The sequence below is a fragment of the Bufo bufo genome, chromosome 2, assembly GCF_905171765.1.
Source record: "Bufo bufo chromosome 2, aBufBuf1.1, whole genome shotgun sequence".
NCBI lineage: Eukaryota > Metazoa > Chordata > Amphibia > Anura > Bufonidae > Bufo > Bufo bufo.
The window spans coordinates 477628367-477651524 of NC_053390.1; the positions used below are offsets into that span (position 1 = coordinate 477628367).

The 23158-nt window shown below is 41.6% G+C and overlaps 1 protein-coding gene across 1 annotated transcript in view; it reads left to right on the forward strand.

Moving 5' to 3' along the window:
* The window catches only part of LOC120990939 (protein unc-13 homolog A-like), a 2175961-nt gene that overhangs the window by 460277 nt on the left and 1692526 nt on the right, over positions 1–23158 (forward strand). Inside the window, exon 6 of the mRNA XM_040419831.1 lies at positions 7852–7906. Coding sequence (XP_040275765.1) covers positions 7852–7906 — 55 coding nt within the window. The remainder of the gene's footprint in view (positions 1–7851; positions 7907–23158) is intronic.

Consider the following 23158-nt stretch of genomic DNA (forward strand, 5'->3'; position numbering starts at 1 on the left):
TTGTAGTTTCTAAAATGGGGTCATTTTAGGGTGGTTTCTATTCTGTAAGCCTCACAAAGTGACTTCCGACCTGAACTGGTCCTTAAAAAGTGGGTTTTGGAAATTTACTGAAAAATTTCAAGATTTGCTTCCATACTTCTAAGCCTTCTAACGTCCCAAAAAAAATAAATGTCATTTTCAAAATGATCCAAACATGAAGTAGACATATAGGGAATGTAAAGTAATTACTATTTTTGAAGGTATTACTATCTATTATAAAAGTAGAGAAATTGAAATTTGGAAATTTGGAAATTTTTCTAAATGTTTGGTAAATTTGGTATTTTTTTAAGAATAAAAATGTTTTTTTTAACTTATTTTTACCACTGTCATGAAGTACAATATGTGAAAAGAAAACAATCTCAGAATGGCCTGTGTAAGTAAAAGCGTTTTAAAGTTATCACCACATAAAGTGACACGTCAGATTTGCAAAAAATGGCCTGGGCAGGAAGGTGAAAACAGGCCCGGGGTTGAAGGGGTTAAGCTGCTGTGAATCCGCTGCTACAGTAAGATCTCACAACTGTGCAGAGCCACAGATGTAGCTAAGCTAATCCCGACCCAGACAACTGTGATAACACATGGCACAGAACTACAGTATCTCATAATATTTTGTGACAAACTATTGAAATACATTGAAATAGTTAGTTAACCTGTTGTGCCATTTTTTACTTAACCACCTCCCATCTGCCCGTTGACTTTAAACGTCCGGGAGGTAGATCTCTATCTCTGAATGGATGTTTCTGAACGTCCATTCCGAGATGAAAGCTGCATGCTAATCGTGCAGCTGCAAAGCGGGTTGCCCGCTGTCAAAGACAGCAGGGCAACCCAGAGAGAAGGCAGGAACAGTTCCCAGGTGTCCCTGCCTTCTAGATCGCTGTATATATATATATATATATATATATATATATATACAACGAGCGCTGTGTGTACAAATCAGGAAGCGCTATGCACTTCCTGTACCTGTCCGGCAGTCAAGTGACTGCCGGGAGAGTGCAGGAGCTGTCAGGTCTTCTACAGACCTCGATCAGCCCTGCACTGAGGCTGTACAGCGTTGTATAGTGCTGCACAGCCTCTCTGGGGGCTGTATTTCCCCTGTAACTGGGGCTACTATGTCAGTTACAGGAGAAATCAATAGTGGGAAAAAAAAAAAGTGAAGTTAAATGTCCCCCAAAGATCTTGTATGACCTTATGGGGGACGCAAAGTGTAAAATAAAAAATTAAAGTGTTTAAATAAAAAAAAATTAAAAAAGGTTTCACAAAATTCACCAAGTAAGGAATAAAAAAAATAAAAAAATAGAAAAATAGAAAAAAAAAATATACATATTTGGTATTGCCACGTCCGTGACGGTCGGCTCTATAAACATATCACATGATCCACCCAGTCCGATAAACACCATAAAAAAATAAAAATAGAAACTGTGTCAAAAAAAGCCATTTTTGTCACCTTACATCACAAAAAGTGCAACACAAAGTGATCAGAAAAGGCTTATGTCTCACAAAATGATACCAATAAAACCGTCACCTCATCCCGCAAAAAATGAGCTCCTACATAAGAGAATCGCTCAAAAAAAAAAAACTATAGCTCTCAGAACATGGACACATTAAACATAATTTTTTTGTTTAAAAAATGCTATTATTGTGGTAAAGTGAAATAAATAACAACCAGCTCTATAAAAATATCACATGACCTAACCACTTGGATGAACATCGTAATAAAAATAAAATAAAAACTGTGCCAAAAAAGCCATTTTTTTGTCACCTAACATCACATAAAGTGCAACACCAAGCTTATGTCCCCCAAAATAGTACCAATCAAACTGACACCTCATCTTGCAAAAAATGAGTTCCTAACTAAGACAATCGGGCAAAAAATAAAAAAGCTATAGCTCTCAGACTATGGAGACTCTAAAACATCATTTTTTTTTGTTTCAAAAATGTTATTATTATGTAAAACTTAAATAAATAAGAAAAAGTATACATATTAGGTATCGCCATGTCCGTAACGATCTGCTGTATAAAAATGTCACATGACCTAACCCCTTAGGTGAACGCTGTAAAAATAAATAAATAAAAACTGTGCTAAAACAGCCAATTTTTTGGCCACCTTGCACCACAAAGTGATATAATGAATGATCAAAAATCATATGTACCCAAAAATGGTACCAACAAAAACATCAACTCTTCCTGTAAAAAACGAGCCCCTGCACAAGACGATTGGCAAAATAAAATATGGCGTTCAGAAAATGGAGACACAAAAACATAATTGTTTTTTCAAAAATGCTTTATTATGTAAAACTGAAACAAAAAAACTAAGAAAGTAGACATTTTTTATATCATTAACCTACTCTATAAAAGTAGCACATGATCTGCAAAAAAAGAAACTGTGCCAAAACAGTGCCATTTTTGGTTACCTTGCCTCACAAAAAACGTAATATAGTGCAAATAAAACTCATATATACCCCAAAATAGTACCAATAAAACTGGCACCTTATCACCTAGTTTCCAAAATGGGGTCACTTTTTGGGAGTTTCTACTGTAAGGGTGCATCAGGGGGGCTTCAAATAGGACATGGCATCTAATAACCAGTTCAGCCAAATCTGCCTTCCAAAAACCAAATGGTGCTCCTTTTCTTCTGCGCCCTGCCGTGTGGCCTTACATCCGTTTACGACCACATGTGGGGTGTTTCTGTAAACCGCAGAATAAGGGTAATAAATGTTGAGTTTTGTTTGGCTGTTAACCCCTTATGTGTTAAAGAAAAAAATGGATTAAAATGGTAAATCTGCCAAAAAAGTGAAATTTAAGAATTTGATCTCTATTTTCCTTTAATTCTTGTGGAACACCTAAAGGGTAAACAAAGTTGGTAAAATCAGTTTTAAGTAACTTGAGGGGTTTCGTTTTTACAATGGGGTCATTTGTGAGGGGTATCCACTATGTAAGCCCCACAAAGTGACTTCAGACCTGAACTGGTCCTTAAAAAGTGGGTTTTAGCAATTTTCTTAAAAATTTTAAGAATTGCTTGTAAAATTCTAAGCCTTTTAATGTCCTAAAAAAATAAAATGACATTTACAAAATGATGCCAACATAAAGTAGACATAAGGGGAATGTTAAGTAATAAATATTTTGAGGTATCACTTTCTGTTTTATAAGCAGAGAAATGTAAATTTAGAAAATTGCTAATTATTCGAATTTTTTTGTAAATTTGGATTTTTTTTTAAAATAAAGGTGAAATATATTAACTCAAATTTATGATGTACAATGTGTCACGAGAAAACAATCTCTGAATGGCTTGAATAAGTAAAAGCGTTGATAAAACAAGTTGTAGAAATACAGGTGGCACTCACCACTGGAAAAGAATCTTCTTTATTTCGAATACATCGATACAGGTAAAATAGGACTGGGGACAACCTTCCACCGACACCACGCTAGCTAGCGACAGCCGTTTCGCACACCTGTGCTTCCTCCGGCTACCAAAGTGACGTCATGTATGTGTACCGGTTTTTATGCTTCGTCAAGCGAGGTTGTCATGGCAACCAGTCACGCCGAAGCTCAAACAAATAGGCAGATCCATGCCTCACTGCATTTGAAATCAATAATCCAAAACATGACCCCTACAAACAATCAGCAATATAACAGACAATTAAATTAATACACTAAGGTCATTTTGTTCATTTAATCCTAATGCTCCTGTGGCATCTGTGCAAATAATCCACCGTACCTCTTTCTGAAGCAAGAGGCGATGTCTATCACCACCCTGTGTCATCGGAGGGATGGCTTCGATTCCAGCAAAGCTGAGGTATTTAATATCACCTCCATGGACCCTATGTATGTGGTCTATGAGGCGGGGGCAACCTTTTCCTGATTTTACCGAGTTTAGGTGCTCCCTAAACCTCTTGTACATAGGCCTGATGGTTTTGCCCACATAAAAAGCCCCGCATCTGCAATTGACAACATACACCACAAAGGCAGTCTTACACATAATAAACTGGGTTTATCCTATGGTTTACACCTCCAATGGTAAGCACTTTCTTCTGATAATTATAGCTTCAAAAAGAGCAGTCGCCACATTCAAAGTTGCCACATGGTTTCCTTCCTGTTAGCCAATTCTTTGTGTTTTTTCCCCCTTAAAGTGACTACTGAACAATCTGTCCATAAGTGTGTGACTCCCTTTAAACGTAACCACCGGCCTTTTTTCCACAAATTTTGCCAAACTCGGTTCATTTCTAAGTATGTCCCAATTGTTTAAAATGACCTGTTTAATCTGATCAAACATAGGGCTGAATTTAAATGTGAACACAAATCTACCTTCACTTTCTACATTGCGACTTTTTTTTACCATTGCGATGCAGTAATTCCTTATGTGTGTGCAATTGTGCCCTGCGCATAGCATTATCCAATCCACAAGTTGTATGAAAACCCATTGCAACTAATTCTCTACTGCATCATGGTAGCTTTCACCCACGCACCGTAAAGGAAGCTGTACCATATGGACAATATGTGAGACTAAGACGAATCAATAACACCAATAAAGGGTGCGCCAGACAAGCAAACAAATTAAGAGAAAGATTCACTAGGAGAGGGAATTTGACTAGGGGATTGGATAATGCTATGCGCAGGGCACAATCGCACACACAAGAGGAATTACTGCATTGCGATGGTAAAAAAGTCGCGACATAGAAAGTGGAGGTAGATTTGTGTTCACATTTAAATTCAGCCCTATGTCGGATTGGATTAAACAGGTCATTGTAAACAATTGGGACATACTTAGAAATTAACTGAGTTTGGCTAAATTTGTGGAAAAAAGGCCGGTGGTCACGTTTAAAAGGAATCACACTTAAGGACAGATTGGTCAGTAGCCGCTTTAAGGAAGAAAAAAACACAAAGAATTGGCTAACAGGAAGGAAACCATGTGGCAACTTTAAATGTGGCAACTGCTCTTTTTGTAGCTATAATTATCAGAAGAAAGCGCTTACCATTGGAGCTGTAAACCATAGGATAACCCAGTTTATTAAGTGTAAGACTGCCTTTTTGGTGTATGTTGTCAATTGCAGATGCGGGGCTTCGTATGTGGGCAAAACCATCAGGCCTATGTACAAGAGGTTTAGGGAGCACCTAAACTCGGTAAAGTCAGGGAAAGCCTCATGGACCATGTACCTAGGGTCCATGGAGGTGATATTAAATACATCAACTGGAATCTAAGCCGTCCCTCCGATGACGCAAGGTGGTGATAGACATCGCCTCCTGCTTCAGAAAGAGGTGTGGTGGACTATTCGCACAGACGCCACGGGAGCATTAGGATTAAATGAACAAAATGACCTTAGTGTATTCATTTAATTGTCTGTTATATTGCTGATTGTTTGTAGGAGTCATGTTTTGGATTATTGATTTCAAATGCAGTGAGGCATGGATCTGCCTATTTGTTTGAGCTTCGGCGTGACTGGTTGCCATAACAACCTCACTTGACGAAGCATAAGAGCCGGCGCAAATCCATGTTTTCACATTGGTAGCCGGAGGAAGCACAGGTATGCGGAACCCCTGTCACTAGCTAGCGTGGTGTCAGTGGAAGGTTGTCCGCCCCAGCCCTATTTTACCTGTATCGATGTATTCAAAATAAAGAAGATTCTTTTCCAGTGGTGAGTGCCGTCTGTATTTCTACAACTTGTTTATTGACGCTTTTACTTATCCAAGCCATTCAGAAATTGTTTTCTCGTGACACATTGTACTTCATGATAGTCATAAATTTGAGTCAATATATTTCACCTTTATTTATAAAAAAAATTCCAAATTCACCAAAAATTTTGAAAAATTCGCAATTTTCAAAATTTCTATTTCTCTGCTTATAAAACAGAAAGTGATACCTCATAAAATATTAACTACTTAACATTCCCCTTACCTCTACTTTATGTTGGCATCATTTTGTAAATGTCATTTTATTTTTTTAGGACGTTAAAAGGCTTAGAATTAGAATACATTTTATCAATGTCTTCGAAATAAAGAAGATTCTTTTCCAGTGGTGAGTGCCGCCTGTATTTCTACAACTTGTTTATTGAGTATTTTCGCTTACTATTCAAGGCAGTGCACCACGTATACTGGGTGTTACGGAGTCAATAGGACAGAGTAACCACGTAGGAGTGGTCCAGTAATGCCGCCCGCTTTTTTGTTGTGATAGTTTGCAGGGAACACCCGCTGCATATGAGAACCTTACACTCCAGGATAAATCTCAGCTCAATCATCCCATGGAACACCCGATGGGGAAAATAAACTCTGGAAACCACTTCAAGTTCAGTCATGTTATGCAGTTAATTCTGGGTCACACCTCCAGCTCTATAACATGCATATAACCCTGGAAACCACTTCCAGTTCAGTCATGTCATGCAGTTAATTCTGGATCACACCTCGAGCTCTATAACATGCATATAACTCTGGAACACCTCCGGCACTTCATATGATATATGATACATGCAAGGGTGTAACTACCATAGCGGCAGACCATGCGACTGGTATGGGGCCCAGGGAAAGAGGGGGCCAAGTCTTAGTTGGGATTATCCTCTATTCTACTGGAGGTGAAAACTTGGGCAGGACTCTACCCTCTAAAGGAAAAACTTTTAGCACGAATGGCGCCTATTATTATTCTTAGTGGCTATTGTGAAAACTGCAGGATTTTATGTTTTTTGTTTAAATATAGTGAAAATAAAAAACGTGATTTAAACAATATGTTATTTTCTGATGACACATTTCCTTTTTGTCTACATGCCAGAGCAGATTTTATAAAATATTATTTTTGGTCTTTTAAAAATGTAGCTTTAATAATCACATAGAGCTGTCATCAACTCATCTCTTTGGTCATGACTATAGGCAAAGGACAATTTATTGTTTACAAAAGATCTATACAGATGTGTTAGTCCTTACCTTTTCACAATTTTGAAATAGCTTTGATAAAAACTCATGCATTTCTTACATTATACAGAGTAACACAAATTTTTATAATGCAAAGCTAGTCTTAACATCTTGAAACTGGTGAAAAGGTAAGGAAAGACGCATCTGTAGGCTTTTACCTTTGTAGGCTTTGATATTATGTATGAGTGGATTCCTTCCATATAGAACCTAAGATCTTATTTATATTATGAAAAAATATACTGTTATCTAATGTACACTCACTCTGTTATCATTAAAAGGGTTGTGGCAAGTTTTCCATTACAGAGATTTTGCTATTTCCGGCAATCCTATAGAGAATAAATGAAGTGGCAGGGCGATTGCTTGGCCTGCTGCTCCATCAGCACAGGGGAACAGGATTGGTGGGGGTCCCAGCAGTCAGACCCCCATGATCAGTTAGTTATCCCCTATACTGTGGACAGGGAATAATTTGAAATCTTGGCACAATCCCTTTAAGGAGTTTATGAATTATACAACTTAGGCCTCATGCACACGACCATTTTTCGGGTCCGCATCCGAGCCGCAGTTTTTGCGGCTCGGGTGCGGACCCATTCACTTCAATGGGGCCGCAAAAGATGCGGACAGCACTCGCTGTCCGCATCCTTTGCTCCGTTCCGTGGCCCCGCAAAAAAAATATAGCATGTCCTATTGTTGTCCATTTTGCAAGCATGAAGAGGTATTTCTACAATGGGCCGCCCGTTCCGTTCCGCAAATTGCGGAAGGCACACGGGCGGCTTCTGTTTTTTGCGGATCTGCGGTTTGCGGACCGCAAAAAATGGCACGGTCGTGTGCATGAGGCCTTAAGACGTGAACTTGTAAGAATTTGGCAGTCACTATACTGTAGCTTCTGATAAATACAATTACCTATACCTTTCTCTCCTCCAGTATGTATTTCGAGAAGAAGAAGAGAATCCGCTGCCTGTCCATGGTTCTCAGTGCTGTATGTATAGCTTTTTAGCATATCTGTATAATAATGCAAAATGTACAGTAATTTTTTTTATTTCTGTTCATATTTAGAGATGAGCGAATTTCTTAAAAATTCTATTAGAACAATTCGCCGAATTTCCCAAAAAGATATGACTCAATGTGAATTTATTTGTGAAGAATCGCCTTAAAAAAATAGCTATTTCCTGGAAGCTGAGAGCTTGTATAGTAGTATTGAATACTGTGCATTGCAGAAACATCCATAGGGAGTCTGCTGTGCTAGTGAAACAGTACTGTGAGTCACTATGACATGCGAGATGACAGGCATCACTCTTAGAATCACTTCACTTATTTAGTCAGTTATGGGGCCAAAACTGAAAAAATAACTCAAGTGTGAACTTAACCTCATAGGTCAGTATTAGCAACAGGTATAAAGATCTGTGCAGAAGCCAAATTTTGTACTAGAGAGTGAAAGAGCGCACTCCTTTTAAACTGTCAGCTGATTCCACATAGATTTCTACAGAGCCTGTTCTGGTACACGCTGAAACAAGTAGTGACAGAGTGGAGAGGGTATTAGTATATTTTGTCCTTCTTCTTATCTATCATAAGAACAACCCTAAAAAAAACATATCCTGTCTTTTGAGCATCCCTCTTCATACGGTCAGCATTTGCTCAGTAAGCCAAGAGTATTGCTAAGGCCAAAAAAAAACAGGAGTGAATCCACAACAGAGATGACACGTGATTGGAAAGTTTGCATGTCTTCTGTGTTTTGTACCCACTCCTGCTTTTGGCTTCCAAATCATGAGCATATCCTGCTACAAAATAGGGACTGTGTGATACAGGCCTTATGGATGCTCCAAAGGCAGGATCTGTCATATTTCTAATTTTTCTGTCATTCTGACAGATCAGAAGGGTAAAATAAATGGTGATCTCAACAAGGCCAAAGAGGGACAATAATGTCCGTGTCATAGAGTGGGAAGGTTGGCAACAGCATGAGGAGTCAACAAAGTGGCCCAGTGACAGAGAGGGGAGATGGCAACAGCATGAGGAGTCAACACAGTGGCCCAGTGACAGAGTTGTGAGGTGGCAACAGCATGAGGAGTCAGCACAGTGGCCCAGTGACAGAGTGGTGAGGTGGCTACAGCATTAGGAGTCAACACAGTTTCCCAGTCACAGAGTGGTGAGGTTGGGGGAAAAAGCAGTGGCAGTAACAGCATAAGGCCTCATGCACACGACCGTATTTGTTTGCGGTCCGCAAAACGGGGTTCCGTTTTCCCGTGATCCGTGACCGTTTTTTCGTCCGTGGGTCTTCCTTGATTTTTGGAGGATCCACGGACATGAAAAAAAAGTCGTTTTGGTGTCCGCCTGGCCGTGCGGAGCCAAACGGATCCGTCCTGAATTACAATACAAGTCAATGGGGACGGATCCGTTTGACGTTGACACAATATGTTGCCATTTCAAATGGATCCGTCCCTATTGACTTTCAATGTAAAGTCTGGAGTCCCTTTTATACCATCGGATCTGAGTTTTCTCCAATCCGATGGTATATTTTAACTTGAAGCGTCCCCATCACCATGGGAACGCCTCTATGTTAGAATATACTGTCGGATATGAGTTAGATCGTGAAACCTCATTTCCGACAGTATATTCTAACACAGAGGCGTTCCCATGGTGATGGGGACGCTTCTAGTTAGAATACACTACAAACTGTTTACATGACTGCCCCCTGCTGCCTAGCAGCATCCGATCTCTTACAGGGGGCCGTGATCAGCACAATTAACCCCTCAGGTGCCGCACCTGAAGGGGTTAATTGTACTATCATATCCCCCTGTAAGAGATCAGGGCTGCCAGGCAGCAGGGGGCAGACCCCCCCCCTCCCCAGTTTTAATATCATTGGTGGCCAGTGCGGCCCCCCCCTTCCTCCCTCTATTGTAATAATTCGTTGGTGGCACAGTGTGCGCCCCCCCCTTCCTCCCTCTATTGTAATAATTCGTTGGTGGCACAGTGTGCGCCCCCCTTCCTCCCTCTATTGTAATAAATCGTTGGTGGCACAGTGTGCGCCCCCCATAGGTCCCCCCTCCCTCTATAGCATTAACAACATTGGTGGCCAGTGTGCGGCCTCCCATCTACCCCCCCCCCCCCGATCATTAGCGGGTTACTAGCAATAGTACAATAGTAAAAAATTCATACTTACCTGGGAGCTGCGATGTCTGTGTCCGGCCGGGAGCTCTTCCTACTGGTAAGTGACAGTTCATTTAGCAATGCGCCGCACAGACCTATCAATTACCAGTAGGAGGAGCTCCGTGCCGGACACGAACATCGCAGCAGCCGGTAAGTATGAATCTTCTACTATTGTACTATTGCTAAGTAACCATGGCAACCAGGACTGTAGTAGCGTCCTGGTTGCCATGGTTACCGATCGGAGCCCCAGCGATTAAACTGGGACTCCGATCGGAACTCCGCTGCCACCAATGATGGGGGGGGGGAGATGGGAGGCCGCACACTGGCCACCAATGTTGTTAATGCTATAGAGGGAGGGGGGGCCGATGGGGGGCGCACACTGTGCCACCAACGAATTATTACAATAGAGGGAGGGGGGGGCGCACACTGTGCCACCAACAAATTATTACAATAGAGGGAGGGAGGGGGGGGCGCACACTGTGCCACCAACGAATTATTACAATAGAGGGAGGGGGGGGGCCGCACTGGCCACCAACCTATTATTACAATAGATGGGGGGGGGGCCGCACTGGCCACCAATGATATTCAAACTGGGGAGGGGGGGAGGGTCTGCCCCCTGCTGCCTGGCAGCCCTGATCTCTTACAGGGGGCCGTGATCAGCACAATTAACCCCTTCAGGTGCCGCACCTGAAGGGGTTAATTGTGCTGATCACGGCCCCCTGTAAGAGATCGGGTGCTGCCAGGCAGCAGGGGGCAGTCTTGTACACAGTTTGTAGTGTATTCTAACTAGAAGCGTCCCCATCACCATGGGAACGCTTCTGTGTTAGAATATACTGTCGGTTCTGAGTTTTCACGAAGTGAAAACTCATCTCTGAAAAAGCTTTTATGCAGACGGATCTTCGGATCCGTCTGTATAAAAACTAACCTACGGCCACGGATCACTGACACGGATGCCAATCTTGTGTGCATCCGTGTTCTTTCACGGACCCATTGACTTGAATGGGTCCGTGAACCGTTGGCCGTGAAAAAAATAGGACAGGTCATATTTTTTTCACGGCCAGGAAACACGGATCACGGATGCGGCTGCAAAACGGTGCATTTTCCGATTTTTCCACGGACCCATTGAAAGTCAATGGGTCCGCGAAAAAAAACGGAAAACGGCACAACGGCCACGGATGCACACAACGGTCGTGTGCATGAGGCCTAAGATGGTGGGTGGCAGTAGGAGCACATGGTAGCAGGTGTGTTGCATAAGGAGGGTGGCAGCATCTAAATAGTGGCTGAAACAGGTGGCCAGAAGAAACGGGTCTCTTTTGACAAAGTTTGGGTGTGCCACCCAGAATAATCTAATCTGATGCATCAGGCACTGGCATGTGGAAATCCTGGCTGATCCATGCCTGATTAATCTTCACAAAGGTCAGTCTCTCCACATTTTGGGTTAAAAGACGAGTTCTCCTTGGGGTAACTATGCCCCCAGAATGATTAAGGAAGCACGGTTCAACAAAGCGGGAACAAAGCGTGAAAGTAACATCCAAAGAAACAGAAATCCAGCTTCCAGTACAAAAAAGTGGCAGTTTTTATTGGAGATAGTGCATTAAAAACCAAACAGGGTATTCATGTCTACGCGTTTCGGATCATGAAGTGCTGATCCTTACTCATGACAGAAAAGAAATACACAGGCATGGATTTATATAGTGACTCCCCAAAGAAATCAGAAGAAAACAGGTGGTCACAATTAAACCTAGCCACACCTTCATGCAGATAAAATACACAATGTTTCAGTGTTTGAATAAAACCACAAGCAAACAAATCTAAAACCATTGTAGTGCACTATAGTCAGTAATGTAAGATCAGATCGTGTCTACAATTAAGGCTACTTTCACACTTGCGTTAGGTGCGGATCCGTCTGGTATCTGCACAGACGGATCCGCACCTATAAATGAAAACCATGGTATCCGTTCAGTGCGGATCCGTCTGCATAACAACTTTTTCAGATCTGAGTTTTCACGATTGTGAAAACTAAGATCCGACAGTATATTCTAACACAGAGGCGTTCCCATGGTGATGGGGACGCTTCAAGTTAGAATATACTAAAAACTGTGTACATAACTGCCCCCTGCTGCCTGGCACCACCCGATCTCTTACAGGGGGCTGTGATCAGCACAATTAACACCTCAGGTGCCGCACCTGAGGGGTTAATTGTGCGGATCTCAGCCCCCTGATCGGGTGCTGCCAGGCAGCAGGGGCCAGACCCCCCTCCCTCCCCAGTATTAAAAGCATTGGTGGCCAGTGCGGCCCCCCCTCCCTCCCCAGTATTAAAAGCATTGGTGGCCAGTGCGGCCCCCCTCCCTCCCCAGTAATAAAAGCATTGGTGGCCAGTGTGGCCCCCCCTTCCCTCCCTCCCCAGTATTAAAAGCATTGGTGGCAGTGGCCACAGGCTAACAACCCCCCCCATCATTGGTAGCAGCGGAGCGGCATTTCCGATCGGAGTCCCAGTTTAATCGCTGGGGCTCCGATCGGTTACCATGGCAGCCAGGATGCTACTGCAGTCCTGGCTGCCATGGTTACTTAGCTTATACTTACCTGCGCTGTCTGTGGCCGGCGCTCCTCCTACTGGTAAGTGACAGGTCTGTGCGATGCGCCGCACAGACCTGTCACTTACCAGTAGGAGGAGCGCCGGCCACCGAGCAGACATCGCAGGTAAGTATAAGCTAAGTAACATGGCACCAATGCTTTTAATACTGGGGGGGGGGGGCGCACTGGCCACCAATGCTTTTAATACTGGGGAGGGAGGGGGGGTTGCACTGGCCATCAATGCTTTTAATACTGGGGAGGGAGGGAGGGTTGCACTGGCCACCAATGCTTTTAATACTGGGGAGGGGGGCCGCACTGGCCACCAATGCTTTTAATACTGGGGAGGGAGGGGGGACGCACTGGCCACCAATGCTTTTAATACTGGGGAGGGAGGGGGGTCTGGCCCCTGCTGCCTGGCAGCACCCGATCAGGGGGCTGAGATCCGCACAATTAACCCCTCAGGTGCGGCACCTGAGGGGTTAATTGTGCGGATCACAGCCCCCTGTAAGAGATCGGGTGGTGCCAGGCAGCAGGGGGCAGTTATGTAGACAGTTCTTAGTATATTCTAACTTGAAGCGACCCCATCACTATGGGAACGCCTCTGTGTTAGAATATACTGTAGGATCTGAGTTTTCACGATCTAACTCAAATCCAATGGTATATTCTAACATAGAGGCGTTCCCATGGTGATAGGGACGTTTCAAGTTAAAATATACCATCGGATTGGAGAAAACTCCGATCCGATGGTATATTAATAGGGACTCCTGACTTTACATTGAAAGTCAATGGGGGACGTATCCGTTTGCAATTGCACCATATTGTGTTAACGTCAAACGGATTCATCCCCATTGACTTGCATTGTAAGTCAGGACGGATCAGTTTGGCTCCGCACGGCCAGGCGGACACCAAAACGCTGCAAGCAGCGTTTGGATGTCCGTCTCCTGAGCGGAATGGAGGCGGAACAGAGACAAACTGATGCATTCTAAATGGATCCGCATCCATTCAGAATGCATTGGGGATGTACGGATGCGTTCGGGGCCGCTTGTGAGAGCCTTCAAACGGATCTCACAAGCGGAACCCCAAATGCAACTGTGAAAGTAGCCTAAGACCTTTGGACCTTTGATGTTATGCAAAGGATCCCCTATTTAGCAGTTTCTTTCTGTCTTCACCTCCCCTTGCTGGAGGGTTAACTCTCTCTAAACCCTGAACGTACATGCCTGTGATATCGCCTCCTTGAACAGCCGCATAATGTGAACTGACCGCAGACACGTTCCTCACCTTGGAATGTGGAATGTCAGAAACGTGCCTGCAGATCCTGGTTTTTAGGCTGTTCGTAGTTCAACTTACATATTGGAGGCGACACAAAGAACATGTTATACAGTAAACTACAAAACAAGTATTGCAGTTAATGTATTGTTTTAACTGAAACACCTTTTGGTTAGCAACAGAAACAATATGACTAGAGTTGAGCGAACCCGAACTGTAAAGTTCGGGTTCGTACCGAACTTTAGGTTTTTCGGCACCCAGACCCGAACATTTACGTAAAAGTTCGGGTTCGGTGTTCGGCGCTTTCTTGGCGCTTTTTGAAAGGCTGCACAGCAGCCAATCAACAAGCGTCATACTATTTGCCCCAAAAGGCCATCACAGCCATGCCTACTATTGGCATGGCTGTGATTGGCCAACTGCAGCATGTGACCCAGCCTCTATTTAAGCTGGAGTCACGTAATGCCGCCCGTCACTCTGCTCGGATTAGTGTAGGGAGAGGCTGCAGCTGCTGTGAGGGAGAGATCAGGGAGAAATCTTATAAAGAAATGCTTTTTTAAACAGCAATCTACAGCAAATGTGTTTTGTGGGTGCAGTGCACAATTTTTTTAAGCCTGCCCTGTGCCAACTACTGCTGAAAACGAACTTTTTTTACTTCAGTTTGTCAATATCAATACATAATCGGCAGCCATTTTATGCAACGATAGTGCACCAGCACAGGATATTTGCATGTCTGCAAGTCCAGAAATACAGCTTTCTACTTACTGGGGTTAAAAAAAATACTTTTTTTTTCATATAGTGCACATCTAGGATTAGACGTGCATAAGTGAGTGTCACATTTAGGCCAGAAATGCAACTTTTTGCTTACTGGGGTGAAAAAAAAACATCAGTTTCATATAGTGCACATATGGGATTAGATGTGCATAAGTGAGTGTCACATTTAGGCCACAAATACAGGTTTTTGCTTACTGGGGTGAAAAAAAACCCCATCTGTTTCATATAGTGCACATCTAGGATTAGACGTGCATAAGCGAGTGTCACATTTAGGCCACCTTGGAATGTGGAATGTCAGAAACGTGCCTGCAGATCCTGGTTTTTAGGCTGTTCGTAGTACAACCTACATATTGGAGGCGACACAAAGAACATGTTATACAGTAAACTAGAAAACTAGTATTGCAGTTAATGTATTGTTTTAACTGAAACACCTTTAGGTTAGCAACAGAAACAATATGACTAGAGTTGAGCGAACCCGAACTGTAAAGTTCGGGTTCGTACCGAACTTTAGGTTTTTCGGCATCCGGACCCGAACCCGAACATTTATGTAAAAGTTCGGGTTCGGGTTTGGTGTTCGGCGCTTTCTTGGCGCTTTTTGAAAGACTGCACAGCAGACTATCAACAAGCGTCATACTACTTGCCCCAAAATGCCATCACAGCCATGCCTACTATTGGCACATCTGGGATTAGACGTGCATAAGTGAGTGTCCCATTTAGGCCAGAAATACGGCTTTGTGCTTACTGGGGTGAAAAAACTCTCTGATATACTGCACATCTGGGATTAGATGGGCATAAGTCACTGTGAAATTTAGGCCACAAATACGGCTTTCTCATACTGGGGCATACTGGGGTGAAAAAAAAAATCTGTTTCATATAGTGCACATCTAGGATTAGACGTGCATAAGTGAGTGTCACATTTAGGCCAGAAATACGACTTTTTGCTTACTGGGGTGGAAAAAACCCATCTGTTTCATATAGTGCACATCTAGGATTAGACGTGCATAAGTGAGTGTCACATTTAGGTTAGAAATACAGCTTTTTGCTTACTGGGGTGGAAAAAAACCCATCTGTTTCTCATAGTGCACATCTAGGATTAGACGTGCATAAGTGAGTGTCACATTTAGGCCAGAAATACAGCTTTTTGCTTACTGGGGTAAAGAAAAACCTCTGATATACTGCACATCTGGGATTAGACACGCATAAGTGACTGTGAAATTTAGGCCACAAATATGGCTTTTTACTTACTGGGATGAAAAAACCCTCTGATATACTGCACATCTAGGATTATACATGCATAAGTGAGTGTCACATTTAGGCCAGAAATACAGCTTTTTGCTTACTGGGGTGAAAAAACCCTTTCATATACTGCACATCTGGGATTAGAAGTGCATAAGTGAGTGTCACATTTAAGCCAGAAATACGGCTTTGTGCTAACTAGGGTGAAAAAAATACATCTGTTTCATAAAGTCCTCTGATAGACTGCACATCTGGGATTAGACGTGCATAAATGTCACGGATGGTGTTGCAGAAAACAAGAAGTAACAAATAAAGATCCGACTGACTTGATCCCAAACTAAGGAACAAAAAGCTGAGCCAAAAGCCCTAGAGCTCTCCCTGACTGCTCAGCCCATGCAAAGATTTCTATGATAGAAAATTGCATGTCCACGTACCTAGACTGAGTGAAACCTGAAAACCCTATAATAGTGAGGGGACACCACCACCGGCTCCCTGCACTAAATACGGAGGGAGTCAGGGTCACCTATAATCAAGCCAACAGGAAAACACAAATAAAGGAATAGACTTATCTGAGGAACTAGCAGTTGCAACTTCTAGCAGTGAGCACAATCCAGGAAGTAGTATAAACCGCAAAGTGAGGCAGTATGGGAGGGGATATAAAGGGAGGCAATCACTGCTAATAGATGACAGCTGGGAGAGGGAGAAAAGATGTCAAAGCGAAACCAAAGCAAAAGAACATCATGCGGGAGGTACTGAAGAACGTCTGTCAGAAGTTCTCAGAGAACTGGCAGTGACAATAAGTGACTGTGAAATTTAGGCCACAAATACGGCTTTCTCATACTGGGGCATACTGGGGTGAAAAAAAAACATCTGTTTCATATAGTGCACATCTAGGATTAGACGTGCATAAGTGAGTGTCACATTTAGGCCAGAAATACGGCTTTTTGCTTACTGGGGTGAAAAAAATACATCTGTTTCATATAGTGCACATCTAGGATTAGACAAGCATAAGTGAGTGTCACATTTAGGCCAGAAATACAGCTTTTTGCTTACTGGGGTGAAAAAACCCTCTGATATACTGCACATCTGGGATTAGAAGTGCATAAGTGAGTGTCACATTTAGGCCAGAAATACGGCTTTGTGCTTACCGGGGTGAAAAAAATTAATCTGCTTCATAAAGTGCACATCTGGGATTAGAAGTGCATAATTGAGTGTCACATTTATGCCAGAAATACGGCTTTTTGCTTACTGGGGTGAAAAAACCCTCTGATATACTGCACATCTGGGATTAGACTTGCATAAGTGAGTATCACATTTAGGTCAGAAATACGGCTTTGTGCTTACTGGGGTGAAAAAACTCTATGATATACTACACATCTGGGATTAGACATGCATAATTGAGTGTCATATTTAGGCCAGAAATACAGGATTTAGCTTACTGGGGTGAAAAAAAACCCATCTGTTTTATATAGTGCATATCTAGGATTAGACGTGCATAAGTGAGTGTCACATTTAGGCCAGAAATACAGCTTTTTGCTTACTGGGGTGAAAAAACCCTCTGATATACTGCACATCTGGGATTAGACATGCATAAGTGACTGTGAAAATTAGGCCACAAATATGGCTTTTTACTTACTGGGGTGAAAAAACACTCTGACATACTGCACATCTAGGATTAGACATGCATAAGTGAGTGTCACATTTAGGCCAGAAATACAGCTTTTTGCTTACTGGGGTGAAAAAACCCACTGATATACTGCAAATCTGGGATTAGAAGTGCATAAGTGAGTGTCACATTTAGGCCAGAAATACAACTTTGTGCTTACTGGGGTGAAAAAACCCTCTGATATACTGCACATCTAGGATTAGACGTGCATAAGTGAGTGTCACATTTAGGCCAGAAATACAACTTTGTGCTTACTGGGGTGAAAAAACCCTCTGATATACTGCACATCTGGGATTAGACATGCATAAGTGACTGTGAAATTAAGGCCACAAATACGGCTTTCTCATACTGGGGCATAGTGGGGTTAAAAAAAAAAAAATCTGTTTCATATAGTGCACATCTAGGATTAGACGTGCATAAGTGAGTGTCACATTTAGGCCAGAAATACAACTTTATGCTTACTGGGGTGAAAAAACCCTCTGATATACTGCACATCTGCGATTAGACGTGCATAAGTGACTGTTAAATTTAGGCCACAAAAACTGCTCTTTTGCTTACTGGGGTAATATAAAACCTCTGATATACTGCACATCTAGGATTAGACATGCATAAGTGACTGTGAAATTAAGGCCACAAATACGGCTTTCTCATACTGGGGCATACTGGGGTTAAAAAAAAAAAAATCTGTGTCATATAGTGCACATCTAGGATTAGACATGCATAAGTGAGTGTCACATTTAGGCCAGAAATACAACTTTATGCTTACTGGGGTGAAAAAACCCTCTGATATACTGCACATCTGGGAATAGACATGCCTAAGTGAGTGTCACATTTAGGCCAGAAATACTGCTTTGTGCTTACTGGGGTGAAAAAAATACATCTGTTTCATAAAGTGCACATTTGTGATTAGACATGCATAAGTGACTGTGAAATTTAGGCCACAGATACGGCTTTCTCATACTGGGGCATACTCTGGTGAAAAAAAACCCATCTGTTTCATATAGTGCACATCTAGGATTAGACATGCATAAGTCAGTGTCACATTTAGGCCAGAAATACAGCTTTTTGCTTACTGTGGTGAAATAAAAACATCTGTTTCATATAGTGCACATCTAGGATTAGACATGCATAAGTCAGTGTCACATTTAGGCCAGAAATACAGCTTTTTGCTTACTGTGGTGAAATAAAAACATCTGTTTCATATACTGCACATCTGGGATTAGACATGCATAAGTGACTGTGAAATTTAGGCCACAAATACGGCTTTCTCATACTGGGGCATACTGGGGTGAAAAAAACCCATCTGTTTCATATAGTGCACATCTAGGATTAGACGTGCATAATTTAGTGTCACATTTAGGCCAGAAATACTGCTTTTTGCTTCCTGAGGTGAAAAAACCCTGTGATAATACTGCACATTTGGGATTAGACGTGCATAAGTGAGTGTCACATTTAGGCCAGAAATAGGGCTTTTTGGTTACTGGGGTGAAAAAACCCTCTGATATACTGCACATCTGGGATTAGACATGCATAAGTGACTGTAAAATTTAGCCCACAAATGCGGCTTTTTGCTTACTGAGGTGAAAAAAACCTCTAATATACTGCATATCTGGGATTAGACGTGCATAAAAAGTGTCACATTTAGGCCAGAAATAGAGCTTTTTGCTTACTGGGGTATAAAAAAAACCATCTGTTTCATATAGTCCACATGTAGGATTTGACGTGCATAAGTGAGTGTCACATTTAGGCCAGAAATACTGCTTTTTTTTACTGGGGTGAAAAAACCAACTGATATACTGCACATCTGTGATTAGACTTGCATCATTCAGTGTCACATTTAGGCCAGAAATACAGCTTTTTGTTTACTGGGTTTAAAAAAAAAACATCTGTTTCCTTTAGTGCACATCTAGGATTAGTCATGCATAAGTGAGTGTCACATTTAGGCAAGAAATATTGCTTTTTGCTTACTGTGGTGAAATAAAAACATCTGTTTCATATATTGCAGATCTAGGATTAGACGTGCATAAGTCAGTGTCACATTTAGGCCAGAAATACAGCTTTTTGCTTACTAGGGTGAAAAAAAAATACATCTGTTTCATAAAGTGCACATCTAGGATTAGACATGCATAAGTCAGTGTCACATTTAGGCCAGAAATACAGCTTTTTGCTTACTAGGGTGAAAAAAAAATACATCTGTTTCATAAAGTGCACATCTAGGATTAGACTTGCAAAAATGAGTTTCACATTTAGGCCAGAAATACAGCTTTTTGCTTACTGGGGTGAAAAAAAAACATCTGTTTCATATAGTGCACATCTAGGATTAGACGTGCATAAGTGAGTTTCACATTTAGTCCAGAAATACAGCTTTTTACTTACTGAGGTGGAAAAACCCTCTCATATACTGCACATCTGGGATTAGACATGCATAAGTGACTGTGAAATTTAGGCCACAAATACGGCTTTCTCATACTGGGGCATACTCGGGTGAAAAAAAAACATCTGTTTCATATAGTGCACATCTAGGATTAGACGTGCATAAGTGAGTGTCACATTTTGGCCAGAAATACAGCTTTTTGCTTACTGGGGTGATAAAAAAAGCATCTGTTTCATATAGTGAACATGTAGGCATAGACGTGCATAAGTGAGTGTCACATTTTCGCCAGAAATACAGCTTTTTTTTTCTGGGGTGAGAAAAAGCCTCTGATATACTGCACATCTGGGATTAGACGTGCATAAGTGAGTGTCACATTTATGCCAGAAATACAGCTTTTTGCTTACTGGGGTGAAAAAAAAACACATCTGTTTTTTATATAGTGCACATGTAGGATTAGACGTGCATAAGTGAGTGTCACATTTAGGCCAGAAATACTGCTTTTTCTTACTGGGGTGAAAAAACCCTCTGATATACTGCATATCTGGGATTAGACGTGCATAAGTGAGGGTCACATTTAGGCCAGAAATACAGCTTTTTGCTTACTGTGGTGAAATAAAAACATCTGTTTCATATAGTGCACATCTAGGATTAGACGTACATAAGTCAGTGTCACATTTAGGCCAGAAATACAGCTTTTTGCTTACTGGGGTGAAAGAAAAATACATCTGTTTCATATAGTGGACATCTATGATTAGACTTGCATAAGTGAGTTTCTCATTTAGGCCAGAAATACAGCTTTTTGCTTACTGGGGTGAAAAAAACCCCCATCTGTTTCATATAGTGCACATCTAGGATTAGACGTGCATAAGTGAGTTTCACATTTAGGCCAGAAATACAGCTTTTTGCTTACTGAAGTGAAAACACCCTCTGATATACTGCACATCTGGGATTAGACATGCATAAGTGACTGTGAAATTTAGGCCACAATTACGGCTTTCTCATACTGTGGTGAAAAAACCCTCTGATATACTGCAAATCTGGGATTTGACTTGCATAAGTGAGTGTCACATTTAAGCCAGAAATACAGCTTTTTGCTTACTGTGGTGAAATAAAAACATCTGTTTCATACAGTGCACATCTAGGATTAGACGTATATAAGTCAGTGTCACATTTAGGCCAGAAATACAGCTTTTTGTTTATTGGAGTTAAAAAAAACATCTGTTTCATATAGTGCACATCTAGGATTAGACATGCATAAATCAGTGTCACATTTAGGCAAGAAATACAGCTTTTTGCTTACTGGTTGAAAAAAAAATACATCTGTTTCATAAAGTGCTCATCTAGGATTAGACTTGCATAAGGGAGTTTCACATTTAGGCCAGAAATACAGCTTTTTGCTTACTAGGGTAAAAAAAAAAACACATCTGTTTCATATAGTGCACATCTAGTATTAGACATGCATAAGTGAGTTTCACATTTAGGCCAGAAATACAGCTTTTTACTTACTGAGGTGAAAAAACCCTCTGATATTGTCACCACCAGACATCTGAGAAGCTCTGACAGATGTCCTTCAGAACCTCCTTTTTGAGGTTCCTTTTTGTTTTGCTTTCATTTTCTCATCTCGTTAGCCTCTCTCAGCTGTCATGTAGTTGCACTCATTGCATCCCTTTAAATCCCTTCCCATACTGCATCACTTTGCGGTTTATACAACTTCCTGGAGTATATGCATGCTGGATGCTACTACTGAGTCTTCTACAGATAAGTTTTGTTTATTCATTTGTATTTTCCTGTTTGCTGGATCCCAGGAGACCCTGACTCCCTCCGTATCAAGTGTAGGGAGCCGGTGGTCCTGTCCCCTCACTATTATAGGGTGTTCCGGGGTTATTCAGTCGAGGTACGAGGATATGCGATCTTCTACCATTGAGAATTTTGCATAGGCTAAGCAGTTTAGGGAGAGAGCCAGGTCTGTTGCAGGGCTATCCCTTTGGTTTCTTAGTTTTGGATCCAGTCAGCCGGATCTTCCTTTTGTGTCTTCTAGTTTGCTGTACACCTTCCGTGACAGATATACTGCACATCTGGGATTAGACATGCATAAGTGACTGAGGAATTTAGGCCACAAATACGGCTTTCTCATACTGGGGCATACTCTGGTAAAAAAACAACAACATCTGTTTCATATAGTGCACATCTAGGATTAGACATGCATAATTCAGTGTCACATTTAGGCCAGAAATACAGCTTTTTGCTTACTGTGGTGATAAAAAAAACATCTGTTTCATATAGTGAACATGAAGGATTAGACGTGCATAAGTGAGTGTCACATTTAGGCCAGAAATACAGCTTTTTGTTTATTGTGGTGAAATAAAAACATCTGTTTCATATAGTGCACATCTAGGATTAGACATGCATAAGTCAGTGTCACATTTAGGCCAAAAATACAGCTTTTTGCTTACTGTGGTGAAATAAAAACATCTGTTTCATATACTGCACATCTAGGATTAGACGTACATGAGTCAGTGTCACATTTAGGCCAGAAATACAGCTTAATGCTTACTGGGGTGAAAAAACCCTCTGATATACTGCACATCTGGGATTAGACATGCATAAGTGACTGTGAAATTTAGGCCACAAATACGGCTTTCTCATACTGGGGCATACTGGGGTGGAAAAAAAACATCTGTTTTATATAGTGCACATCTAGGATTAGACATGCATAAGTGAGTGTCACATTTAGGCCAGAAATACAGCTTTTTCTTACTGGGGTGAAAAAACCCTCTGATATACTGCACATCTGGGATTAGACGTGCATAAGTGAGTGTCATATTTAGGCCAGAAATACAGCTTGTTGTTTATTGGAGTTAAAAAACACCCATCTGGTTCATATAGTGCACATCTAGGATTAGACGTGTATAAGTGAGTGTCACATTTAGGCAAGAAATACAGCTTTTTGCTTACTGTGGTGAAATAAAAACATCTGTTTCATATAGTGCACATCTAGGATTAGACATGCATAAGTCAGTGTCACATTTAGGCCAGAAATACAGCTTTTTGCTTACTGTGGTGAAATAAAAACATCTGTTTCATATAGTGCACATCTAGGATTAGACGTACATAAGTCAGTGTCACATTTAGGCCAGAAATACAGCTTAATGCTTACTGGGGTGAAAAAACCCTCTGATATACTGCACATCTGGGATTAG